General features: G+C 45.7%; 1 gene segment (V, D, J or C); it reads left to right on the top strand.

Annotated features, from left to right (window-relative positions):
• The first annotated feature begins 2674 nt into the window (after positions 1 to 2674).
• Positions 2675 to 26430, top strand: part of LOC137525402 (Ig gamma-1 chain C region, membrane-bound form-like) — a 32140-nt gene continuing 8384 nt past the window's right edge. The window contains 7 exon segments of the C gene segment in view: positions 2675 to 2722; positions 7651 to 8068; positions 9987 to 10043; positions 13857 to 14153; positions 14244 to 14588; positions 22287 to 22601; positions 24784 to 25119. Coding sequence covers positions 7792 to 8068; positions 9987 to 10043; positions 13857 to 14153; positions 14244 to 14588; positions 22287 to 22601; positions 24784 to 25119 — 1627 coding nt within the window.

Raw genomic sequence — 26430 nt, 5'->3', positions numbered from 1 at the left:
CCTACCGGGCAGAACTGGGAACTCTGATTGTCAAAAAGACTTTTGTTGTGACACAGGAGGAATAGTAGAATTCTTTTGTTTCGTTAGACGCTGCAGATTACTCTGAGTGCTTTGCCAGTTTCTCTTCCCTGGTCTATAGGCTCTGGCCGTCTTGAATCTCTGCTGCTGATATTTTCCCGTTTGTTGGGAGAATGGCCGTTTTCCTTTCCTGTCCTGTGGTATTAGTCCAGACTTACCACCTGTCACTCTCTTTATTGCCGTATCCATTTCTTCACCGAACAGATGTTCCCCATCATATGCAATCTTGCACCAATCCTGGCGAGAAGACGGGTCCGCTGTCCAAGCTTTTAACCATAAAGATCTTTTTGCTACAACTGACGAATACATAGCTCTAGCTGAGCACCTGATGACATCCACTGCTGCTTCGCCTACATAGTCTGCAGACAATTTCAGATCTTCAAGTCCCGAGATTATCGCTTCTTTATCCATGTCTGTTTTAATCGCTTCCTCGATATTTTGAGTCCAGACTTTCAGAGCACGTGAGACCGCTGTTAGAGCAATTGCTGGTCTGGCTGCTCCACCAGCCGAAGTGTAAACTCTCTTTTGTTCTGAATCTATACGTCTATCCATGACATCTGTGAAGCTTACTGCATCATCACGTGGGAGTGTAGTAGGTCTTGCCAGTCTCATTACAGACGCATCAACCGCCGGCGGATTATCGAGCTGCTTACAGTCCCGGTCCTGCATAGGATACAACTTGCCCAATCTATTGTGCAGCGGTGGTCTCTTCTCGACCTTCTTCCACTCCTCCTTAATAACCTCATTAATCTCCTCCATTAATGGAAAAGGAGTAACCTTTTTCTTAAGATGCGTATAGTATTGTTTTTGCTTTTTAGGTTTCTCTAATTCCTCTGGCTCATCTTCCCATTCTATCGCTTGCCTGACCGCACATACAAAGGGTTCCACCAGTGCAAAGTCGAAACCTATATTTTCCATATCCGGGTCTTCTGCATCCGGCAATTGCTCCGTAGAAGTGGAAGGTAGCGCTGGTAAGGTGGCGATAAATTGTTTCATCGAGTCCTGCACAGCTTGCTTAATTAGTTTAGATACGTCAACAGGCACTGGTTCTTGCTCCCTAGACATTTTGCCAAAACATGTACTGCATACAGTTTTTCCAGGCATAACGTTCCTGCCACATGCCCAGCAGTTTTTTGGATGACGGTCAGCTGATCTAGATCTTCTCTTTGATCTTGATCTATTTCTCCTTCTTGATCTACTTCTGCTCCTATGTCTTCTATAGTAATAAGGAGAAGGAGATCGTCTCCTGCGGTAGGGCGATGGGCTCCTTTATTGCCGTATCCATCTTCTGGAACGGGATCTGGATCTAGAGGATCTCCTCGCCTGCTTTCTTGAGCTGTAGAAAGTAGACAAGACCCGTTGACTATGCACTCTCAATAAAAAGTAAGGGCAAAAAAAAAAAAAACCTACCTGAAATGACCCCTACCTTTCTGCCCTTTGCTGGTCTGTTTTTGGCGCGCTGGGATAGAAAGAGGCAGTAGAAGCCACTGCAAGAGAAAAGGATAGGATATGGCATGCAGGCTGAAGCAAAAAAACAGCTAGGTAGCAGAATACAATAGTATAGAAGATATGCCAAAGGCTCCTACCATTGTCCTCCAGGTTAATGACTTGGTCATCCTCGCTGCTCCCTGTACATGCCTCCATGGCGTCCCCGTAGCGTCCTGCACGCGGAATGGCCGGGAAAGGAATGCACAGCGCTCCCTTAAGTGTCCTGTGCTTCCTGGTCGCTCCGTATGACGCGGGTGACACGCGGATGCGGAAGTGACGTCATACGCGGAAGCCGGCTGGTGGAACGCATACAGCGTCTCCGGCATTCTGCATTAGACAGAAGGGAGGAAGAGAATCCACCTGCGCCTAAACCCTTGTTTAAAGGGATGTAACCCACCAAATGCCACGCTATACGCCGAAGCTTTGAGGTAATTTATACCTATAATATAGCGTGGCAGCCCCGAAAAGACCAGCAGAAAAACGGGGTCCCCTGCAGCTAATTTATAGCTTATGAGGTCAACACTGGGAGAGGCACCAGTGGGGGAAAAGAAAAAATTAGCCAGATTTACTAGCTAGGTAGGGGTAAAAACAAAAAAAAAAACTCTTCTGATATTCGGTCCCTATGGGCGAAGTGGTCGAGGACCAAAAAAAAGACTGGGGGGGGGGGGGGGTGGGACTAACCTCAAGCATTTATAACAACATGGTCCTATGGGTAGAGGGGAGGGGCGTCTACCCAAGTGTGACGACATTAGCATAGGGAAATATATATTTACATAGAAAGAGGAAAAAAGTCCTGAAAGAGGGACAAATGAGGAAGACAGAGGGACAGGGCTCCCAAAAAGGGACTTTCCCTCCAAAAGAGGGACAGTTGGGAGCTATGCTAAAAGTGTCACCCAATATTGTCATGGGAAACAACTGACAGAGGCCGGTGCTCAGAATCAAACCTCTACACAGTTCAGTTTATCTTCTACTCAGCTTTAGAGGCAGCAGAAGGGAGACTGGAGCTGTGCTGAATGTGAGGCATGTGCAGAGTAATCATGCCTGGCCTGTAACTGACTCCCTCTTCCCCCACCCTGAACTTTTCCTGCTGGAGGAGGAGGAGGAGGATCCGAGTAACAGGAAGAGGGAGAGCTGCAGAGAAAGTCACAGAGGAAAAGTAAGAATTGTCCTGACTGTTCCCTGGCCGCTGTAGTGTCTGCAGACGGCTCCAATGCTTTCTATGCATTATTATCAGTGTATATTTACTGAGCACAAAAATATCCCTTCATAAGCATGAGTGGCTGCAGTCAGAATACCCAGAAACACAGGAGGCATTTGTGATCATATAAGCTATAAGTGAGCAACTGTGGTTTCCCATAATGCACCACTCCCAAATATGCAGGTCATTCCCTTATGCCCCTGCAGCCAGGCTCACAGCCAGAACCGATGGTGTATACTGAACTTGTTGCTTCTACAGAGCCAAGTCCAGGAGCATAACAATCGCACCACCTGCAATGGATGCAGCTACAGAGGGACAGTAGGGGAAGAAGCCTGAGGAGGGCCCGTGGCTCTGGGGCCCTCACCTCGGGCTCCCCCTTCACTGCCCCCACCTCCAGAAATGACTGTAGCGGCCAGGAATTATTTCTTGCAATCTTGCATTCCATGAAACGGGAGACATGGGTATGTGGGCAATGCGGGGAGCGGTGAGCGTGAGGACTGATTCATATACATGCCTGCTCTCCATTCTTTTTTTACAATCTGTTTCAGCTCTGTTATCTTTTAAGTGAGCAACTGTGGTTTCCCATGATGCATCGCTCCTAAATGTGCAAAAGTCTTTATTTCCCTGAAGCCAGGTACACATCCTGAATGGCTGGTGTAGTACTGGCCCAAGCCCTATCCCATAATACCATACAGTATATATTCCTGCCATGCACTGATGAGGACCAGAAAGCTCAAAACCAGGTGTCTGCATGTTGGGTTGATCTGTACATTTTATAAGCTATCCTTTTGCTATACACCAGCGGTTCAGAGAAAGCCCAGATTGCCTTTTTACTGCCTTACAAGGAAATAATTAATGTTTAGTATTAACCACTTAACGACCGCCTAACGCCGATAGGCGGCAGCTGGTCGTAAGTGGGTTTCCATGGAAACAGCGGCCTTTCCATGTCAGTTCACGGAGGGTGTCTCCGTGAACAGCCTGCGAGCCCCCGATCGCCGATCGCAGGCTAATTGTAAACACCCGGGGAAGAAATCCCCAGGGTTTACAGCGTACGGCGCCGCTGTCGCAGCAGTGCCATAAAGGAGATCGGCGATCCCCAGCCTCTGATTGGCCGGGGATCGCCGGCATCTGATAGGCTGAAGCCTATCAGAGGCGGTACAGGACGGATCGCCGTCCTGTACCGCCCGTACAGAGAAGGGGAGGGAGGGAAAGAGAGGGAGGAAGAATATCGCTGCGGAGGGGGGCTTTGAGGAGCCCCCCCCGCAAGGCACAAACAGGCGGCGGTGATCAGACCCCCCAAGCAGGACATCCCCCTAATGGGGGAAAAAAGGGGGGAAGGCTGATCACCCTGCCTGCAACACGATCTGTGCTGGGGGCTGAAGAGCCCACGCAGCACAGTGCAGGGAAAAATCCCCTGGTCCTCAAGTGGTTAAGATATTATGCTCCTGGATATTCAATGGTATTCACACAAAAAAAAAAAGGAAAAAGGAAAAATTTACATACAAGCACAGAAGACAAAAATTGCTCACAAGAATTCCAACAAAAGAGATATGAAAAATTGTAAATGCAAATTTGTGCAAGCAGGAAATTGCATGCAGAAATCATTAGGACTTGTGTGAATGGGCCTGATCCAATTCACTTTTTCTCCCACGTTTTCTCCTTGGTGGCATTTCACATCTAATTAATAAAATGCCTTTCAAGCCACCAGCAAGCATGAAAATACTCAGAAAAATGTTGACAGCACTTGTTCACCTTCCTTTTGGTACTTTTTCAATTGCAGAGTGCTGAGAAGTCTTTTTAAAACTGAAGATGTAAATTATCTCCTAGGAAGAAATTTAGAAGAAAAAAGGGAACTGGATCGGCCCAATGGCAATCAAAATATTGTGGCTAACAAAACGTCAACAGACTTTAATCTAATGTGTTTCAATGATCTCTGGCCCTCAGAGCCATCAAATTTGGCCCCCCAAGTGGTTTCCCCTCTTTGCGTCATGTTTGGCCAACTCTAGACCAGCAGGGAAGCTATATTGGAGGTAAAGCCCTATATCACCAGGGAATCCACATGGAGAGGGAAGGGAAAGCACTAGACACCAGGTAGAGTGACCAGACGTCCCGGATTACCCGGGACGCGTCCCGGATTCGGGGTCCGCTGTCCCAGGCTGCATGAGGTCCCGGGAAACCTCCCGCTTTTAGCAGCGGGACGTCCCGGCCTCGGGACTCTGGTCACTTTATTGCATGAACTGGCAGTGGCGTCTATAGATGCCGTGCCAGTTCATTGCCCGCAGCCCCGCTCCAGCCTCCTTACTATCTTCCGGTGTTCCGACACCGGCAGGGGAACAGTGCTACGGCAAGATGGCTGCCGAAGCCCTGTACTGGAGACTATTTGTGTCTCCAGTACAGGGTTTCGGGCGCCATCTTGCCGTAGCCCTGCTCTGCCTGTCAGCGCGGGAGACTTCAGAAGGATCGTCCGGGGGAGATGCGCGCCAGAGGAGTCTTCTGGCAGGTGAGTAAATGCTTTTTTTTCTAGGTGAACTTTGCCTGCAGTGAGTTTATTTTCTGGTGAGATGTTTGCCCGCAGTGCATTTATTTTCTGGTGAGATGTTTGCCCGCAGTGAGTTTATTTTCTGGTGAGATGTTTGCCCGCAGTGAGTTTATTTTCTGGTGAGATGTTTGCCCGCAGTGAGTTTTTTTTCTGGTGAGATGTTTGCCCGCAGTGAGTTTATTTTCTGGTGAGATGTTTGCCCGCAGTGAGTTTATTTTCTGGTGAGATGTTTGCCCGCAGTGCGTTTATTTTCTGGTGAAATGTTTGCCCGCAGTGCATTTATTTTCTGGTGACATGTTTGCCCGCAGTGCCTTTATTTTCTGGTGACATGTTTGCCCGCAGTGCGTTTATTTTCTGGTGACATGTTTGCCCGCAGAGCGTTTATTTTCTGGTGACATGTTTGCCCGCAGTGCGTTTATTTTCTGGTGACATGTTTGCCCGCAGTCCGTTTATTTTCTGGTGACATGTTTGCCCGCAGTGCGTTTATTTCTGGTGACATGTTTGCCTGCAGTGAGTTTATTTTCTGGAGACATGTTTGCCCGCAGTGCGTTTATTTTCTGGTGACATGTTTGCCCGCAGTGAGTTTATTATCTGGTGACATGTTTGCCCGCAGTGCGTTTATTTTCTGATGAAATGTTTGCCCGCAGTGCGTTTATTTTCTGGTGAAATGTTTGCCCGCAGTGCGTTTATTTTCTGGTGAAATGTTTGCCCCCATTGTGTTTATTTTCTGGTGAAATGTTTGCCCGCAGTGCATTTATTTTCTGGTGACATGTTTGCCCGCAGTGCGTTTATTATCTGGTGACATGTTTGCCCGCAGTGCGTTTATTATCTGGTGACATGTTTGCCCGCAGTGCGTTTATTTTCTGATGAAATGTTTGCCCGCAGTGCGTTTATTTTCTGGTGAAATGTTTGCCCGCAGTGCGTTTATTTTCTGGTGAAATGTTTGCCCCCATTGCGTTTATTTTCTGGTGAAATGTTTGCCCGCAGTGCATTTATTTTGTGCTGACATGTTTGCCCACAGTGCGTTTATTTTGTGCTGACATGTTTGCCCACAGTGCGTTTATTTTGTACTGACGTTGCCCACAGTGCGTTTATTTTGTGCTGACATGTTGCCCACAGTGCGTTTATTTTGTGCTGACATGTTGCCGCAATTGCGTTTATTTTGTACTGACATGTTGCCCACATTGCATTTATTTTGTACTGACGTTGCCCATAGTGCGTTTATTTTGTGCTGACCTGTTTGCCCGCAGTGCGTTTATTTTGTGCCCACAATGCGTTTATTTTGTGCTGCCATGTTTGCCTGCATTGCGTTTATTTTGTACTGACATGTTGCCCACATTGCGTTTATTTTGTGCTGACATGTTGCCCATTGCGTTTTTTTTGTGCTGACATGTTGCCCACATTGCGTTTATTTTGTGCTGACATGTTGCCCATTGCGTTTATTTTGTGCTGACATGTTGCCCATTGCGTTTATTTTGTGCTGACATGTTGCCCATTGCGTTTATTTTGTGGTGACGTGTTGCCCATTGCGTTTATTTTGTGCTGACATGTTGCCCACAATGCGTTTATTTTGTGCTGACATGTTGCCCATTGCGTTTATTTTGTGCTGACATGCTGCCCACAATGCGTTTATTTTGTGCTGACATGTTGCACTTTGCATTTATTTTGTGCTGAAATTTTGCCCACATTGCGTTTATTTTCTGGTGTCTGGGGTAACTGTTGCCGCATTTAATATTTAATGGTCATAGTTGGCTATGTTTGCTGCTTTGTGCTTACGGTATACTATTAAATAGCATCACACAGTTTCTGCACACCCATGATGCGAAACCTCGTCTGACCACATCATGGCGTAAACAGTGCTTTCTCATGCCTCGCTGTTACATCATTATGTTAGCTCCGCCCATACAATGTCATGGCCACACCCATTTTTCACGCGCACCGCATCCCCCCATTTTTCGCCCCCCACCACCCCTCCCCCCCCCCCCTGTACCAGGTTGAACCAACAAAAATCTGGTCACTCTACACCAGGGAACTATGTAGGGGAGGGAGAGAGACCACTAGACACCAGGGAACTGTATACAGGAAAAGGTGGGGCCATTAGACACCAGGGAACTTTATAAGTGAGTGAGGTGGCCACTAGACATTGTGGTTGGCCTGCGACTTGACCCCAGTATTTAACTATCGGCCCACTTTGTATTTGAGTTTGACACCCCTACCTTAGGTAGAATGATCTGACCACTGGAATGTGTTTTGCATGCCTCCTAATGTTTGGTCCTGAATTTCAGACGGCAAGTATATATATCTGTAACAATTACTAACCACAGACTGCCCTGATCTCTTTGTACAGAACAAGAGTTTCTCTCCTAGGAACAAGCAATAACCATTTCTACAAAGGTCCCATGGTTTGGTCCTAGGTGCCACTGTATATGGATTCTACAGGAAGATAAAACTGCTGCTGATGAAGATTCCTGTATCAATATAGAAAGAGATGAGGGTGACTCTGAGGGATGTCTTGGTGACAGCTCTGGAGAACTTGAACCACAATGGATTTAAGAAGTTCCGGGGGAAGTTGCACGACACGGATATCGAACCACCATTCAAGAAGATCCCAAGAGGCCGACTAGACGACAAAGACCAGAGTGATGTGGCTGATCTCATCAGATTGTTTTACAGGGATACCTACGGGATTGAGGTGACACTTGCTGTTCTTGAAGCTATCAATGAGAAATTAATAGCACAAGAACTTCGACAAGACCTGACAAAAGGTAAGAGAATCGCTGGGCCACTCTCCTGGATTATTCATAGCTGTTTCCTGAATGGTTGAACTCCAATCAGGAGAATTTGGAGGGGGGTGGGATAAAGTACCACTGAAATTAGGAGGTGCCAAGAGGATTACTTCTTTAAAAAAATGCTTCATAGGAGGATAAGTGATTGAGCTGAACTGAGAATCAAACGGTAAGCTACACACATACGCCTGTGTAGATTGGAGTGCTTATACTTACTTCTCCATTACTTTGGTTGGGGTCCCCTCCATTGGGCCTTCACTGACCTCCATTCGTGGCTCCCGCGGCACTTCTCAAGTATGCACTCCCAGAACACTCTTAGCCACGCAGCCCACGCCTGTCAGGAGTGCGACATTACAGGGAGCATGAGTGGTCAAGACATGAACCATTCTGTGCGTCTTGCTACAGTGCATGAACAGAGGTCAGATGTCAGAGCAATGCAAAGGAGGAGACCCTAACCAAACTGAAGGACAGATATGTACAGAGGCGGGACAAGGTCCTCCAGCACCCAAGGCACCAAAGTGCACCCCTTCATCCCTCCCACCCCAGCCGTCACACTGATTTCTATTAGACTAATAGGGCCACAGGGCCCACAACCTCCCCAACACCTTAATCTCTAGTTATCTGGCTTGCAGTCACTGCCATGTATCCCCTTTTCTTATTTCTCTCTGCTTCAAACACAATAGGGGAATGATAGCTGAGTGAGTTGTGCGTCCCCTCCTACACTGCGCCCTGAGGCTGGAGCCTCTCTCACCTCTGCCCCGCCCTCTCCTACACTGTGCCCTGAGGCTGGAGCCTCTCTTGCCTCTGCCTTAGCCCAGCCCTGGGTAAGTATAAACACTCCATACCACATACATTGGTGCATGTAGTTCACAGATTTATTCTCAGGTGCTTTTTAAAGTTGATTGATCCTACAACACTCTGGGGTCTCATGGCCATTTCTTGTATAAGTTGTATTCGGCCTCGTTCACATTGCATGCGTTGCCGTCTGTATTTTGGCAACGCGTGCGGGAGTCAGGCACACAGGAACATCAGAAGTGCATAGACTGCACTGTCCGATGTTCACATTACATGCGTTGTGGACCAGTGCGGTCCGCGAATGCATGCTGCACGCATTTTTTTGCAAAATGCGCGGCTGACCCATTTACTACAAGTGAATGGGATCAGCCAATATTTATCTATAAGCATAGAGCTTGTGATTGACATGTATTGAAAAAACATTTAAGAACCACTACAATAAAAAACAATAAAAGCTAAAATACATTTGACATACATGTAAGAAGAAAAAAAAAATGTAAAAAAAAATATATGTAAGAAGTACAGTACATTTGTCCCAGAACAAAATGCACTTTAAATGACTGTTTTCCTGTGTCACTCCCACTTACAATAAAAATTTGACAGATCGGAGAGGTTTGGGACTACTCTCCAATTCCTCTCTCGAACCGCCATCACCGGCGAAACCAGTCGGTTTGAATGATGGGCGTGCAGTTAAAGGAGTTGCCAATGTATTCAACAATTTATGGATACCTCGCAAGTCGACCACACCCACTGGTTTAAGTGAGATTGCTCTTAATATTTAGTATGCTTACTGCCAAGCTGATTGCCCTCAAATGAGGAGCAATCCGACTGCATAACCGGCGGACCATATAACGGCAACTGTCTGCACTTGTGAGCAGGCGGAACAAGCTATACATAAAGTGGCAGCACAATTGGGGGTTTTATTGGGTTACTAGGTGGTGAACGTTTTAATGACTAAAACTCGTGTTTTTGTATGGAATGGGCTGTCCATCTGGATTGTGTTACTGTTTACCATGCCTGTTTGAATTATCGTCTTCTGCACATTTTATTTTTATAATGTGAATACTGTAACAATATTTTTTACACCCATTTCTGTTGGCAGTGGAGCGATTTGTAAGACGAAGTGCGGTCCAGGAAGGAAGAATAGCGGCCCCTACAGGTGAGCAAAATATGCATGTTATGGTAGAGCTGAGTGGGGAAATGTGGGGTTTCAAAGAACAGCAGCTAGAACCTGGCAGAGGTCCCTCATCCTCAAACAGAATTTACTGACCCCCCACTCTTCGTATGTAATCAGCGGTGGCATAAAAATATGTCACTGCATGCGCTCATTCAGAGGAATTATGGGAGTATGTCACAGTTCCCTGTATACAATATGCTTTGAAGGCTATCTGAGGTGACAAAATAAATCTATCTTCAGATACCTGGGGCTTCTTCCAGCCCCTAGAGGTCATATGTGTCCCTCAACGCAGCTCTGGTCTACTCCTGGGACCCGCTGGCAACCTCTGAAGGCTCGCCCACCCCCGATGGGTTGGCATCTTCTGTGCTCAAAGACGTATGTGTGGCAGGGGTGTGGCTTGTATCCCTGTTTTTATGTCAAAAAGTTGGATGGTATTAAATTTCTCTATACCTTTAGGCTGCTTTCACAGTAAGACGTTACAGGCGCACGTTAGTGCAGCCTGTAACGCAACCCACCGCATAGCAATGAAAAATGAATGGGCTGTTCACAGTGCCCACGCTGCGTTACATTGTAACGCTTCACGTTATTTCAAAGTGCTGCATGCTGTGTGTTCTACGCGTTAGACTGTTTGCACATGCTCAGTAGTATTGGAGGAGGAGGTCTCCCCCTGCTCCTCCTCGGCCAGGCACATGGCTAATTAATAATCACTGCACGGTGTGACGTGCAGTGTTTACTTCCGGGAGCGGCCGCTCTGTGCGGCGATTGGCTGGCGGGACCACGTGATGCCGCATGCGTCCAAGAGTACGCATCACGGCATCACAGGACATATGAAGAGCCGCATAACGCGGCTCGATCTGACGTCCAGCTTCTATCACACTATGCGTTGCGTTAGGTGCACGTTATGCGACCTTAACGTAGCATCTAACGCAACGTCTTAGTGTGAAAGTAGCCTAATTCCGTATTGTTTTCCCTTTAACATAGACTTCAAGTTCAGTTTAGAGGACACCTGAACTGAGAAGCATATAAAGGCTGCCATATTTCCTTTTAAAAAATACACATTGCCTGGTTGTCCTGCTAATCCTCTGCATCTACCCTTTTAGCCATAGACCCTGAACAACCATGCAGCAGATAGGATGTTTCTGACAATAATCTGATTGGATAAGCTGTAAGCTTGTTTATTTTGTGCTATTCAGACACTACTGCAGCCAAAGAGATCAGCAGGATACCAGGCAACCGAGATTGTTTAAAAGGAAATAAATATTGCACCCTCCATGTACCTCTCACTTCAGGTTCCCTTTAAAGAGAACCCGAGGCGGGGTTCTCACAACGAAATCCACATACAGAGGCTGGGTCTGTCTATAGAGCCCAGCCTCTGTTGCTAATTAGATCCCCCGAAATATCCCCTGCGCTCGCCAATACCCCATAAATAACAACCGTGCTGCTGACACGCAGCGTGTCAGCAGCGGCTGTGTTTACCTTTAGAACGTCAGTCTCTGCTCTCCCCCGCCTCCTGCATCGCTCCGGTCCCGCCCACGTCCCTTCCCTCCCCACTGATTGGAGGGAAGGGACGCTGGCAGGGACCGGACCTCTGCAGGAGGCGGGGGGAGCGCCGAGACTTACGTTAGAAAGATGAACACAGCCGCACAGCGTGGCTGTAATTTATGGGGTCTGGCTGAGCACAGGGGGGGGATTTAGGGGGGATCTGATTAGCAACAGAGGCTGGGCTCTATAGGCAGAGCCAGCCTCTGTATGGGGATTTCGTTGTGAGAACCCTGCCTCGGGTTCTCTTTAAATTTCTAGCATTTTTGTTTTCTTTTTGGTAGAGCGTTTTTCTGCCATCTCTTCTGCCTTCCTACACTGCCATCTAGTAGTCAAAATATGTTGCTACACCGCTTCCAGCTTATTAACTGTACCATCCCAGTACTATGTATGGCTTCAGACTAATAACTGTTATCATGCCATGATGCCACACTTGACTGCATGGAATCATGGCCCGTATTGATTTTTGTGTCGCAATGGATCAATTTTGGTTTGCGTTTTCCATACACAATTTTTTGTACGATTTTGTATTTGCACTGTATAGCAAGGGGTTAATCTTACTTGCGTCCAATTTTTTTTTCCTTTAAACGTGGAAAATACTAAAAACAGAAATGCAAGCGAACAGATAAAAAATCCCTAATCAGAAGTCAGGCCAATAAATGTTACATTGAATTGTAGTAACGTTCTCTCAGTCTGTTTTTTCTACGAGGGAAAACTTGCCCGATTTTAAATGTTTTTTAAACGTTTTTAATCTTGTTGGTGCCTCTGTTCAAAAATTTACAATTAGTCTAGTCCACCCTTGGTAAAGGGGTGTACACCCACTTCTTCCTATCTACAGAGAGCGACTTCTTAAACCTGTGTGGGGTCAGGTTCTAATTCTCCCCACCTGCCTGGTCAGTGGTTGCCTGTGTGGTAATCCCTCGTTTGTGAGTATAACCCTTGCTACTTTCCCAATAATCTACATAACTGACTTAACCCGCTGGACGTTCTGAAAACCCGCCCAATTTTTTTTTCTCATGTAGGTAGCCCATCGTTAGCTACATGATGCCCCTCTCCCTGCGCTTTCCCACCCACCCCTCCGATCGCCGCCAGTGCGCTTGCTTGTTCTGAATGGGATTTCCTTTAGGGCTTCCCCCATCGCCATGGTGACGAACGGAATGACGTCATCGAAGTCATCAACATCATGACGTCATAGGAAGTCCGATCCACCCCTCGGCGCTGCCTGGCACTGATTGGCCAGGCTGCGCACGGGGTCTGCGGGGGGGCCCTCTTTCGTGTCGGGTAGCGGTGGATCAGCGGCAAGCCTAGCAGGGCCTGAGCAGTGACCTCCGGCGTCTCTGGACGAGCTCAGCTCGTCCAGAACGCTAGGGAGGTTAAATACTACACTATATTGGGCTCTCGGTTTTTATCTTCGTTTCAAGTAAGGTACAAAATTACATTTTCTAAAATAAACTACCCTGGAGCACATGCAGACTGCTAAATAAATTGGTTGTTAAAAACTTAAACTATGCATATTGCCTGGCTGTCCTGCTGCTCCTCTGCCTCTCATTCTTGAAGCCACTGACTCTGTACAAGCATGCAGCATATCACGTGCTCTGACTAAAGTGTGTCTAGATTAGCCACGTGCTTATTTCATATGTGTAAAGGTAACCAAACACAATACAATAAAATGATCCAATTTTATGGCGATTCGATAAAAAGATCGAATTTTCCAAAATATCGAAAGCTTTTTTTTTTTTTATTCGAGCAAGAAATACGATCGGATTTCCCGTTTTTATTCGATATAAGAGTCAATCGGGAGTGGTGGATTTTTCTGATCATTTTTTAGGAAAATTGAATGGTGTGTGGTAGATTGTCAATTTATTTATATATACACCCAAGCAATTTTCTCAGAGTTTTCAATCATGTTTTTTGCATAATTGAGGGAAATTGAACACACATTGATCAGATTTTCCAAATGTTACAATCAATCAGGAAAATTGATTTGTTTTCCTTGATTTGAAAATATATTTAAAAAATATTATAGTGTGGTGCCACCTTTATTCAGACACTACTGATGCCAGAAAGATCAGCAGGACAGCCAGGCAACTGGTATTGTTTAAAACGATATAAATGTGGCAGCCTCCATATACCTCTTACTTCCGGTGTCCTTTAAGAGGTTGCTGTGGGACATTATTATTATTTATCCTCTTTAGAAAAGCTTACTTAGACATTTTCTGTGAAGCAGTAATAATAGTCTCCATGTTTTTCTCACAGTGAGACCAGTAAGGAGGAGTCTGAGTGTCTCTGGTAAGCTGAAATGTTCCCTCACTCTGGAGAATTTTTACCCTGGTTACCTTCATATCACCTGGATGTGTGGAGAGAAGGCGTCACCTGACATTCTCTCATCCCAAGATGTCTACTTAGAGGATAACGACCTATTCACAGTCTGCAGTGAGGTCATCATTCCTCAGGACCTCCTAAAACATCCAACATCCACAGTGTTTCTCACATGGGAACATGAGTACACCAGCTGTGGTGGATGTGAAGAAGAACTCCTTATGACAGATCCAGGTGAGGGATCAGAGAAATCCCATCTGATGCATTCTGACCAGATCATGACAGTGTGTCATCATGTGTGCAATGTTCTCCTGTCTCCTGTAGAGTTCCCTTGGCGTCCAGTTGTAGAAGACATACACGTACCACGCTTATATCACAACCTGCTTGCTACTCTGGAGTGCTGCATCTTAGGATATTTCCCAGATGCTGTTACGGTGACATGGCTGAGGAGGAGTGAGAAGCATCTGGAGCTGTGTGAGGAATCAGACATGGTCTCTGTCTCAAAGATCTCATCAGACAAAGGTTCAGACAACACCTACAGCTGCAAGGCAAGAATGACCATCACACCTACACTGAGAGAGCACCAGGGGGCAGAATATGTATGCAGAGTTGAGCATCCTTCTCTTGAGAAGGCCATTGTGAAAAGCACGGGAAAGCTCTCTTTGCTGGGTGAGTGTAAAAGAGTAGCTGTCTTGGTTTTAAAAAATAAAGACGTAAGATGCCCCCATAACATTTCAAAATGCCTCAATACTTTGATGTCTTGTTGATTTTCTGTAGAGTTGAAATTCTTCCCACTATCCTGTCCTACAGGCAAGAAATTTAGCTGTGACCAAGAAGCTAATACTGCTCCTCCCATAGCTGGCCAGGTAGTCACATGGCTTCCTGTTGACCTTTCCTCAGAGAGAATGGGAAGATGGGCAGAAAGTTACAACTTGAACTGTGTGGGGATGACTGGAGCAGTACATGTTCACTGGGTTACAGCCAACGTTTTGTCTGGCAGAATAGGATGGATGGGTGGGCGGACTGGAATTTTTACCACTACACAGATAACTGGTAACACTTATAATGCAAAGATATTTTGACCAGCGTTGGTCAAATGTCATTGGTTCGGTTTGACAGCAGTCCACCCAAACTGGTTGCAATGCTCTGGTTTATTCAGAAGCAAATATAGAAAGCTAATGAAGTCTATCGAAGAAAGTTCTTTTTTGCTTTCTACTCTATGGGGAACTTTTACAGCAGCGACATGCAACAAAAGAGGCACAAGAAAGCCCCCATATGTAAGCAGAGCTCAGTGCAATAAAACACGAGGGTAAACATATCTTGGGAAGACAAAACGAAGTGTCTTTGTGCTGCGCTTCACCCTTTACTAAGGCCACAGTACATACGTATACCAGTTCCCTTCTTCCGTGGATCGCTGTACTTGCAGATTACCAATCTGTAGCAAACCTCCAATTTTCAAAATACTGCGATCACTCCTTCCAATCACATAGCATCATTTGCCAGTATTGCAAAGAAACACCTTAAAATGGGAACAAAAACGTATATAGTATAGCCTGTATATATACTATTCTATCACCCTCATGTGACAGGCATTCATTAACATACAAGGTGTGAGAAACACAGAAGGGGTCCACCACCTGTGGGCTCAGGCGCTCCCCCCCATTATCTCCCTGCTCACCAAACGTTTGCCTCTAATGAACATTCAATGTCTGCCACCTGGGCTTTTCCTCATGGATAAATCTGCAACCAAACTCAGAGAAACGTACCATGTGTAAAACCTCCTTTAATACTTAGATTAAAAAATAAGTAATGCCCGTACATAAAAACAAAACATCAACAGCATTGTATATCACCATCCCCTCGGTAAAGGCAGGATTCCGCGTCTCGCATCTCCACAGCGAGACGCGGAATCCTGCCTTTACCGAGGGGATGGTGATATACAATGCTGTTGATGTTTTGTTTTTATGTACGGGCATTACTTATTTTTTAATCTAAGTATTAAAGGAGGTTTTACACATGGTACGTTTCTCTGAGTTTGGTTGCAGATTCATCCATGAGGAAAAGCCCAGGTGGCAGACATTGAATGTTCATTAGAGGCAAACGTTTGGTGAGCAGGGAGATAATGGGGGGGAGCGCCTGAGCCCACAGGTGGTGGACCCCTTCTGTGTTTCTCACACCTTGTATGTTAATGAATGCCTGTCACATGAGGGTGATAGAATAGTATATATACAGGCTATACTATATACGTTTTTGTTCCCATTTTAAGGGATATCTTGGGAAGAACCTTTATGTGGCTTCAAAGCCAATGGGGAAAAAATGCTAATCCTTCAATTTACCTATACTTACAAGACAGTGTGGTCCCACAATCTGCTCAAATTGCTGTGGCTCATAGGGTTGGGACTGCCCCAGCAACAACAACACTGTAGGGTGGAAGTGTATACTTTGCTCTATATCCCCTCCCCTTATTTTAGAATATTTTGTTGTATATCCCCCCAATTTTTACCCCAAGCAAGGCTGGTGTAGTCAGAATAGAATTCAGGGCCCGGACTGTGTGGAGCTCCGCACCTTAAACAATGCCAGCTACCACGTATATAGGAGTGTTTATGTACCCCTTACTGATTTCCCCAAAACACCACACAAAGAAAAGAGAATTGTATTATTTGAAAAATAACAATAGATACATTGAATTAATATTCCCTTGCCAATATCAAAAGTAAGGTCCCATGACAATATCCTCTAAGGTGCCGCCACATCTGATTAACTCCCGCCACTGAATGAAGAATCCTTGGGCATCCTCTAGGGCTCGTGTTACCAAAATTAAGTATTTTTTAACACAAATGAAGCATCCAGGGGGCCTTCATTTAACTGCATTTAAAGGGACTCCAAACAGTGCAGAAACTATGGAAAGATGCATATCATTTTAAAGCTCTCTTTCTCCTCTTTCCAATGATATATAAACCACCACCCTACGCCTTTTAGTTTTCGCTATATTCACAATCTAAATTGCACGCGACTTCGATCGCAAAAATAGAGAAAACTAAAAGGCGTAGGGCGACGATTTAGGGGACGCCAGAAAGAGGAGAAAGAGAGCTTTAAAATGATATCCATCTTTCCATAGTTACATTGTATTACACAGGGCGACTTTTTCTCAAAGTCAGCAGCTCCATTCAGCAGAAAAAGTCGCCCTGTGTAATACAATGTAACTATGGAAAGATGGATATCATTTTAAAGCTCTCTTTCTCCTCTTTCTGGCGACACCAAAATCGTCATCCTATGCCTTTTAGTTTTCTCTATTTTCGCGATCGAAGTCGCGGCCGCTGAAATTTCGATCGCGAATATAGCGAAAACTAAAAGGCGTAGGGTGGTGGTTTATATATCATTGGAAAGAGGAGAAAGAGAGCTTTAAAATGATATGCATCTTCCCATAGTTTCTGCACTGCTCGGAGTCCCTTTAAAAAAAAAATCCTATCTTAACTTTAAATTACAGTTTCTCAAAAACTACAAGGTCTTTTTGAAAAAAAAAATACTTGTTCTCACTATTCTCCCCAGCATCCCTAACTTACCGTACCTGAACAAATTGGTGAACATGGCAAATATGTGAGCTTTGCTATCGATAATGTAGAAGAAGCAGTAGAGTGTTGTACCGTGTTAGCCATCAGTAAAAGCATGAAGTTTTGGATCAGGATGATGCCATTGATGAAGACTTATTATTAACTGAAAGCTTAATTTTTATTTATCTCTAAGTTAGCCAATAAATGGTATCATCCTGATCTAAAACTTCTTGCTATTGACAATGTAACATGCAAAATTTAGTCAGAGATTGGCCAGCAATTTCACTGAAAATTTTGGTAAGCAAGTTTGAACCAGTTACCAGGAGATCAAACTTACAAATCTCACTCATTAATCCCTTATCTTTTGGTTAAGATTAAATGTTTGCTCACACACACAGCAGTACAAGTGTTAATATTCATTCTCCAGCATCCTCTCCTAAACTAACTTCTGTCACTCAGACAAGCAGCTTGAGTAGCTTGCGGCACCCCTACAGCTATATTGCGCCAACTAGTGCTGCTCGGATACCCCTTTTCAAAATCCGGATCCGATTCGGATCCAGATACCCAGATATCCAATCCGGGTCAGATATCCGATTTCAAAATTTTCCGATCCGGATCGGATATCCGACCTCAGTATCCGGGGTATCCAGACAGATTAGGATATCCGGATAGAAAAACAGAAGTGGCCTTTAAATTGCTTTAAAAATGGTATTTAGGGTAAATGAGACATGTAGCATCATTATTTTTTTAAAGGGGAACACTAATTGATGATGTGGGGACTCAAAATCCCCCCCCCCAAAAAAATGGCTGTCATTTAGCATCAGGCCCAGGTTCCAGACAGCGGTCGTGCAGCCCACATTGTGTCCAAAGTCCAACCGCACAACTGGGACATGACAGTTTTCAGCCAAGACACCTCCAAAAAAATTACGCAACAATTGTGTTTTGGGTTAAATAGGTGGTATCAGTGGCCTGTGGCACCTTGGCCTGGCGGTGGGAGCTGCACAGGCAGCAGGAGCAGGGCAATTCAGCAGCAACAGGTGTAACGTGTGCCAGGAGCATGCCGGATGTGGCACGTGGCCAGTGGCGTAGCTAAGGAGCTGTGGGCCCCGATGCAAGTTTTATAATGGGGCCCCCCATGCACTCTATACATAGCAATTGAAACGGCACACTAAAAGCTGCCAATGGCAACTACAATGTCAGAGGTGCAAAAAGGGGATGGGGAATAGTTTGTTAATGATTACCACTATTCAAAGTATATATATATAAATGATTATTATGAGCACAGGACCAATAGAGAGCTAATACTGTAGTTGAGGGAGGGCCATTCGGGGCCCCGATGCGGTCGCTACCGCTGCACCCCCTATTGCTACGCCCCTGCACGTGGCAATTGGCACTTGGCACGTGTCACTTGCCACGTGTCACTTGCCACGTGTCACATGTCATGTGGCACTTGGCACGTGTCACTTGGCATTTGTCATGTGCCAAGTGCTGCGTGACACATGCCAAGTGCCACGTGACACGTGCCAAGTGACACGTGCCAAGTGCCACGTGACAGTCAGACAGCAGAGGAGAAGACACTAGTGCACAGTAGTTCTGTAGAAAGCTAACACAGTAGTACTACTACTCTAACAACTACTAGCACTGACTGCAGTACTACAGTACTAACTACACAATAACACAGTAATCCTATCCCCTAATCCCTAACCTAACCTAAACTGTAGCTAGCTAAGGCTAATAGCTAGCCAGCAGGCAGTAGCTGGCCTGGTCTGTACACAGCACACACACAGACACATAGCAGCTCCAGCAGCACTGGAGCACACACTCTGACTGTCACACTATGAAATCAAGCTAATTAACAATATACCAATAGTGTAGTGATAGTGAAGGGGTTAATCACTGAACAGCTTATCACTGTGTGTACAGCCCTTGCTAGGCCAGCAGCACTGGAGCACACACTCTGACTGTCACACAATGACTGTCACACAAAGACATCAAGCTAATTAACGATTTAACAATAGTGTAGTGATAGTGAAGGGGTTAATCACTGAACAGCTTTAGGTTTATAACTATGTACAGCCCTTGCTAGGCCAGCAGCACTGGAGCATGTCTCTCAGTGAGCATTCAGCAAGCTAGGATGATATGTCTCATCATGGCAGCCCTCCTTATTATACTGGGGGGGCTGGCCAGTGTTCCTTTCTGTGATTGGGTGCCAGGGTTTAGGCTGGGAGCCCTCTGATTGGCTCAATGAGGTCAGGTGGGGCTGGCCAAGGTTCCCCTCTGTGATTGGTTGCTAGGGCTTCTGCTGGGAGAACTGTTTCCTGAAGCTTTGTGCGTGCTAACTACTTGGCACCCTAGTTAGCACGCCTAAAGCCTTTAGGTACTAGGTTAGCACCGCTTTGTGAATCAAGCCCATAGTAGATGTGGTTTGAGACATCACCAATACCATAACTTACAGCAGAATAAGAAACACTAGGAGGATATAGGAAACTCTAGGAGGAGGCCCTCTGCTCTTGTGATCTTACAGTCTAGAGGGTAGTGGGGCAGAGACACTAGGAGAGGAGACACAGGGATTAGCGGGTAAGGCAATAAACCTCCAATTATAAGCTTGTCTGAACAGGTGCGATTTGAGAGTACATTTGAAGGCTTGCAGGCTCAGAGCATGACGGACTTGCTGGGGGTGAGCAGTTTTTCCCACATACAGGGATTGTCAGGGAACGGGACTTGATCCCTCAGGCAACAGTTTGGGCCTGAGTTCCTTACGGACCCTAGATTCGCGGCAAAGATTACCCCCTTGGCTAAGAATTATCTATTGTGTGTACAAGATATAAGCCTCATACACAAGCTGGCTAATGTCTCCTCACAGTTCTCCTAGCTAATTCAATTGGGGGTGATGGGGTAAGGGGAGGAGTCTGTATCGCTTTCTGTCCAGTAAAATTTCCCTATCATTTCTACCAGATTCAGGAGCCAGCCAGTCAGGTACTTTCAACATATTTACTGAAAAATCCTGCATTGCTTTTTCTTGCAAACATACTGTCATATGCATTAAAAATGAGTAAAGGCATAAAAAGAGAGTGCACTCTTGAGTGTAGCTAGTAATACAAGGGTAAGTGCCCTTACACGGACAGGTCTCACCTGGTTAGTGTGTGGCTGTATATGAGGACAGCTGGAGAGAGCTGTTGCCATGCTTGTCAAAAATGACAGCGCTCAAGGGTGACAGAATCACAGAATGATCTTTGCACAAATGATTTACTGAAGCTAACACCCTCATTTGTTATACCTGTTTTAGTGCTAGTTGTGTAATGTTGTCCAGTTTCTGGAGCTCTGCACATCCATGCAGATTGATTTATCGGGTACAGCCTCTGTATGAAAGTGCTGCCATGTCTCCCGCTGTGCTGGTCAAAGGCCGGGGACTGGGCTCTGGAAGTTATCAGCTACACAGAGGATCCCAGGGCTACCGGGACTAATTAAATCCTGTCACACGTCTGTTCCACATCACTGTCATCAGGTTCAACCTGATGGAATGGAGGGTGGTCCTCTGTGAAACGCGTTGTTTTAACCTCAATAAACCCCTTTTAGCGCCCCCCCCCCCCATCAATAATACGTAACTTGACTGCCACGATCCAGCATTGCCTAGCAACCTAGCGGCTCCTCTTCGTCTCCACAAGCCGTGGCGCATGGTATCGGCGGCCGCTCACTTCCCCCTCACGCGATTCCTGCTATAATAAGTGCGACTGCAGTGGGGAATAGACGCGCAACAGGATGTAAATACGGTTGGAAGCACTGGGATCTTCTGTACAGCTGACGCCTTCCAGAGCCCGGTCTCTGGCCTTTGACAAGTGGGACAACTGCTCTCGCTGGCTGTCCTCACAGATACAGCCACACACTAACCAGGTGAGACCTTTCCATTAGAGATGGTCAGAAATGGCATTTTCCGATTATGCGGTAAATTCGCATTCCGCCATTGCCAATTACCGATTCCGCTACCACTTTCCGCATTCCAATGCGGAATTTCCACCGGAAATCGCTGAAATTCCACCCGAATTTAACATCAATATTCTCAAAAACTATAAGGTCTTTTTGAAAAGTTTTTTTTTGCATCTTGTTCAGAAGATTCTGTTTAATAAACCCTAAAAATTTAGTGTTTCTAGGACTTACGGGGGCTTTGCTATTAACCGCTAAATTCGGTGGATTTTTACTGTAATGTAAAATGCAGAAAATAGGCAGATGCAGGTTTTCTGCATTTTACATTACAGTAAAAATCCGCCGACTTTAGCGGTTAATAGCAAAGCCCCAGTAAGTCCTAGAAACACCAAATTTTCAGGGTTTATTAAACTAAATCCTGTGAACAAGATGCAATAAAAAGTTTTCAAAAAAGACCTTATAGTTTTAGAGAAAATCGATGTTAAAGTCGGGTGGAATTTCCGCAATTTCTGTGGGAAATTTCCGCGATTTCCGGCGGAAATCCACCTACCGCACTTGCATTACCGATTTCCGCATTCCGATGCGGAAATGCAATTTCCGATCGGAATTTCAGAAATTGCATTTCCGCGGAATCCGAATGAGCATCCCTACTTTCCATATTATGGAACTTGCCCTTTGATTACTAGCTACACTCAAGAGCGCTCTCTCTTTTTGTGTCTTTACTCGTTTTCCAGTGAATTTCGAGAGCTGCCTAGTGCCATCAAAGTGCCAGATCGTCCCTATTAGAGAGCCATCGTACTCTCATACCACAAGCAGGCATTAAAAATGGAAGTTTAAACTTGACCGTTAAATATGTCACCAGTTTTTGACTTACTACTTGCCACTTTTTTTCCAGGAAAACCTCGGATGGATTCCATGAAGATAAGTTTTGGAGATCATGGTACAATTCGGTTCTGTCTGACTCTGAAGGAATTCTTTCCTAATGATATAAGGGTAAAATGGCATAAGGGGGAGACGGAGCCCATAAAAGGGGTACGAGAGGACATAAGACACACCGAAACCGTCACAGAACAAGACGATGCCACATTCCGTGTCACCAGCCAATGTCAATATCTGGACTGTAGCTTTAAGGATCCCCAATTTAAATTCTACGTGACTTGGGAACACAAAGCCATGGATGGACCTGAAACCAAAATCTTGTCTGTAAAAGGTAAAGCCATTTTTAAAGTAAACCTAAAGCAAAAAAACAGTATGATACAATGAATTGTGTGTGTGGTACGGATAAGGATTAGAACATTATTAGCACAGAAAAGTCTCTTATTTTTATTTACATACTTTTTTAACCACCCTGGCGTTCTGATTAAATCGCCAGGGTGGCTGCGGGAGGGTTTTTTTTAAATAAAAAAAAAACTATTTCATGCAGCCAACTGAAAGTTGGCTGCATGAAAGCCCACTAGAGGGCGCTCCGGAGGCGATCTTCCGATCGCCTCCGGCGCCCAGAATAAACAAGGAAGGCCGCAATGAGCGGCCTTCCTTGTTTTGCTTATATCGTCGCCATAGCGACGAGCGGAGTGACGTCATCGACGTCAGCCGACGTCCTGACGTCAGCCGCCTCCGATCCAGCCCTTAGCGCTGGCCGGAACTTTTTGTTCCGGCTGCGCAGGGCTCAGGCGGCTAGGGGGGCCCTCTTTCGCCGCTGCTCGCGGCGAATCGCCGCAGAGCGGCGGCGATCAGGCAGCACACGTGGCTGGCAAAGTGCCGGCTGCGTGTGCTGCACTTTATTTGATAAAAATCGGCCCAGCAGGGCCTGAGCGGCAGCCTCCGGCGGTGATGGACGAGCTGAGCTCGTCCATACCGCTCAGGAGGTTAATAAACATTGCATCATTCTGTCATACTTGTAGTTCACAGACCACACTCTGTATTTGACTCTATAAAACAAAACAGAACTAATGATCCTTTGAACTTCTCTGCAGTAAAACCTTATCTCAAACTGTCTTTCAGGGCTCGTTCACATTAGGGGCGTTTTCGGCCTTTTTTCAAGCGCAGGCGATTGTAAAAACAGCTCACAAAACGCTTGTTCAATGAATCTCTATGAGAAGTTCATATCAGCAAGGTTCATTCAGCAAAGCGGTACCTGTACCACTTTTGGGGCGTTTTTGCTATAATGGAAAGTATAGGAACAGCGCTTAATGCTCAAAAAACTGCTTTATGCAACGATTGTATTCGCGTTTTTTAGAATAAATACATTGTATTTCTTCTTTTCCGGGTCAAAGAGTTCACGTCCGGACTTGCGTCAGGGAGTGAATTACAAAACCGCTCTGGTAAAGTGCTTAGAAAAGCGCTTTTACCACAAACGCAGTGCGCAGTGAAGCGCCAGGAGGCCTCACTGTTTCTAGGCTGCTAAAGTGCTTCAGAAAACAGGACTGTATTCCGCTCACGTTGGGTGGAATAGATCAGAGAATCTCTTTTGCATAGAGAACAACTGAAGTTTCTTAACTCTTCCTGTACTGGAAAACAATAAGGCCCCGTTCACACTTGCGTTTTGGCATGCAAACAGACCGGATCCGGATCGTATCAGGACCTGATCCGGATTGGAACCGTACGGATCCGATCCGGATCCGATCCGGATCCGGTCCGTTCGCATCAGGACTGCTTCAGGCTGCCATCCGGATCCGTGGGGGGAAAAAAAAAACCTTAAAATTTGTTGGGGTCTGCAGAAAGTGCACCTGGTGCACCTGTAGAATCAGGTCCTCCGCTGTAGGCCTCACCTCCACCTCCGACATACTGCCAAAACAGCTCCAGCACGTGTATCACTGCTGCTCCACTCCAGATATGCTGGGCCCATGTGTCCCCATCCGAAATGGCTGCTTTGATACGCATAGGAAGTGGGGTAGAACGTCCGGTGTTGTCTCCAGTGTGTTCTGTGCTTCCATTTCCCATTGGTTTCATATTTACGGATGGTGCAGTCAGGATCCGGTCCGGGTGCGTGGGCCGGATGAGCCGGATCAAAAAATAGCACATGTTGGAAAAGTGTCCGGAGTCCGGATCCGGTCCGGCTCCGTACTGTACGGAACGTAAGCGTGTGAACGTCCGCATAGCCTTTGCATTGCTATGCGGAACGTACGTTCCGTTTGTACAGTATACGGTCCGGATCCAATCAGGCGGATCCGGACAGGGATTGCAAATGTTAACCGGGCCTAAGAGACTCTTTTCTTCGCTACTAATGTTCTATTTCTTAGCTGTACTACACACACAACTCTTTATCTCATATGTTTATTTTCACGTAAGGTTCGCTTTAAAAGTAATGCAGTTAAAAAAATAATTAAGTAAATGTATTAATAAATAGGTAAATATATAATTAGTTATATGTGAATGAATATTTGTCCTTGCAGAGCTTCCCTGGCCTCCAGACTTAGACATATTAGTCCCAGAACTCATAGATAAGGAGGAGTCCTGGATAAGATGCAACATCACTGATTATTTCCCCGATGTTACATCCGTGGCTTGGTTTAAGAAAAGACGAGGTGAGGAGTCCGCGGTTCCATTCCCTGGTAATGAGGGTTCTGAGGTCGTACAACACGAGAGCAAAAAGAAGACCTCTAGCTGTACAGCAATTTTATATTTTACTCCAACCATGAGTGAAGACCAAGGCTCAGAGATCATCTGTAGAGTGGAGCATCCTAGCCTGGAGCAACCAAAGGAAGTCAGTACAGGACCTCTGGAGATATGTGAGTTCCTTATATATCATTATTTATTGTATTCAGGGTTGCTCGGATACCAATTTTTAAAATCCGAATAGATTCGGATCCGAATACCCAGATATCCGGATCCGAATGCGAACTTTTGGGTATCCGAGTAGAATCGGATATCCGAACCCAATATCCAGTCGGATTTGGATATCCGGTTTGAAAACCGGAAGTGGCCTTAAAATGCTTCCAAACCGTTTTGGAAGCTAAACTCTCTCTCTTTCTCTCTCTCTTCCTCCTCCCCCTTCGGATCTTGTCTTCCAGGGATTTTGTAGGGTCTCAAAAGCAAGCTCCCATACATTGGCCAGGAATCGAACCCAGGTCAACTGCTTGGAGGGCAGCTATGCTCACCACTATACCACCAACACTACATGCTGAATTTGAAGTCTGGAAGATTCCAGGGCAAGGGTGGGAAGGATGAAAAGCTAGGTGGCAATGCAACCATTCCTGCTAACCTAAAGCAAAAACGAAATCATGCCTAGCAGAGGATGGTTTCGATCCATAACCTCTGGGTTATGGGCCCAGCACACTTCCACTACGTCACTCTGCTTACATTTGTATACAGTCTTCAAGTTTAAGAAGGGTACATTAGTTGAAATAGTTACACTACAATCTCTATTACAGCAAGGCCCTAATGACACTTTCTCTTAAGGGGCTATGGCCGCCGATTGGCCCATGTGGTAAAGCAAGGTGTAAAAAACAAAGTACACCTAGCAGACGATGGTTTAGATCCATCAACCTCTGGGTTATGGGCTCATGGAATCTGGAATCTTCCAGACTTTAAATTCAGCATGTAGTGTTGGTGGTATAGTGGTGAGCATAGCTGCCTTCCAAGTAGTTGACCTGGGTTTGATTCCTGGCCAATGTATGTGAGCTTGCTTTTGAGACCCTACAAATTCCTGGAAGACAAGATTTGAAGAGTGAGAGAGAGAATCCGTGTTATGCATCCAAATATCCGCAGATAGCTATCCGTTTAAAAAAAAAATCCGGAATCCGAATCTGAATCGGACAACATAAAAAAGTTTGGATATCCGGGTTTCCCGGATAACCGGAATCCGGATGAGCATCCCTGATTGTATTTATAAATTGCCAACATATTACACAACACTGAGAAATAGATAAATAGGGAGACAGACAGCAAGGCACAAGAAACAAGATCATGCAACAGAGTTTAAGTCTTAGAGACCACTTAGTTCAAATCCAAGTTAGTCCACCACAGGAAGGGTACTCGATGGAAGGGTTGCATGATCAAGTTGGATAAATTAGGGGGGAGGACCCTACCAGAGGCTTACA

This window comes from Hyperolius riggenbachi, chromosome 7 (assembly GCF_040937935.1).
Source record: "Hyperolius riggenbachi isolate aHypRig1 chromosome 7, aHypRig1.pri, whole genome shotgun sequence".
Taxonomy (NCBI): domain Eukaryota; kingdom Metazoa; phylum Chordata; class Amphibia; order Anura; family Hyperoliidae; genus Hyperolius; species Hyperolius riggenbachi.
The sequence above is the reverse complement of the archived record's forward strand: the minus strand, read 5'-3'. Positions and strand labels throughout refer to the sequence as shown.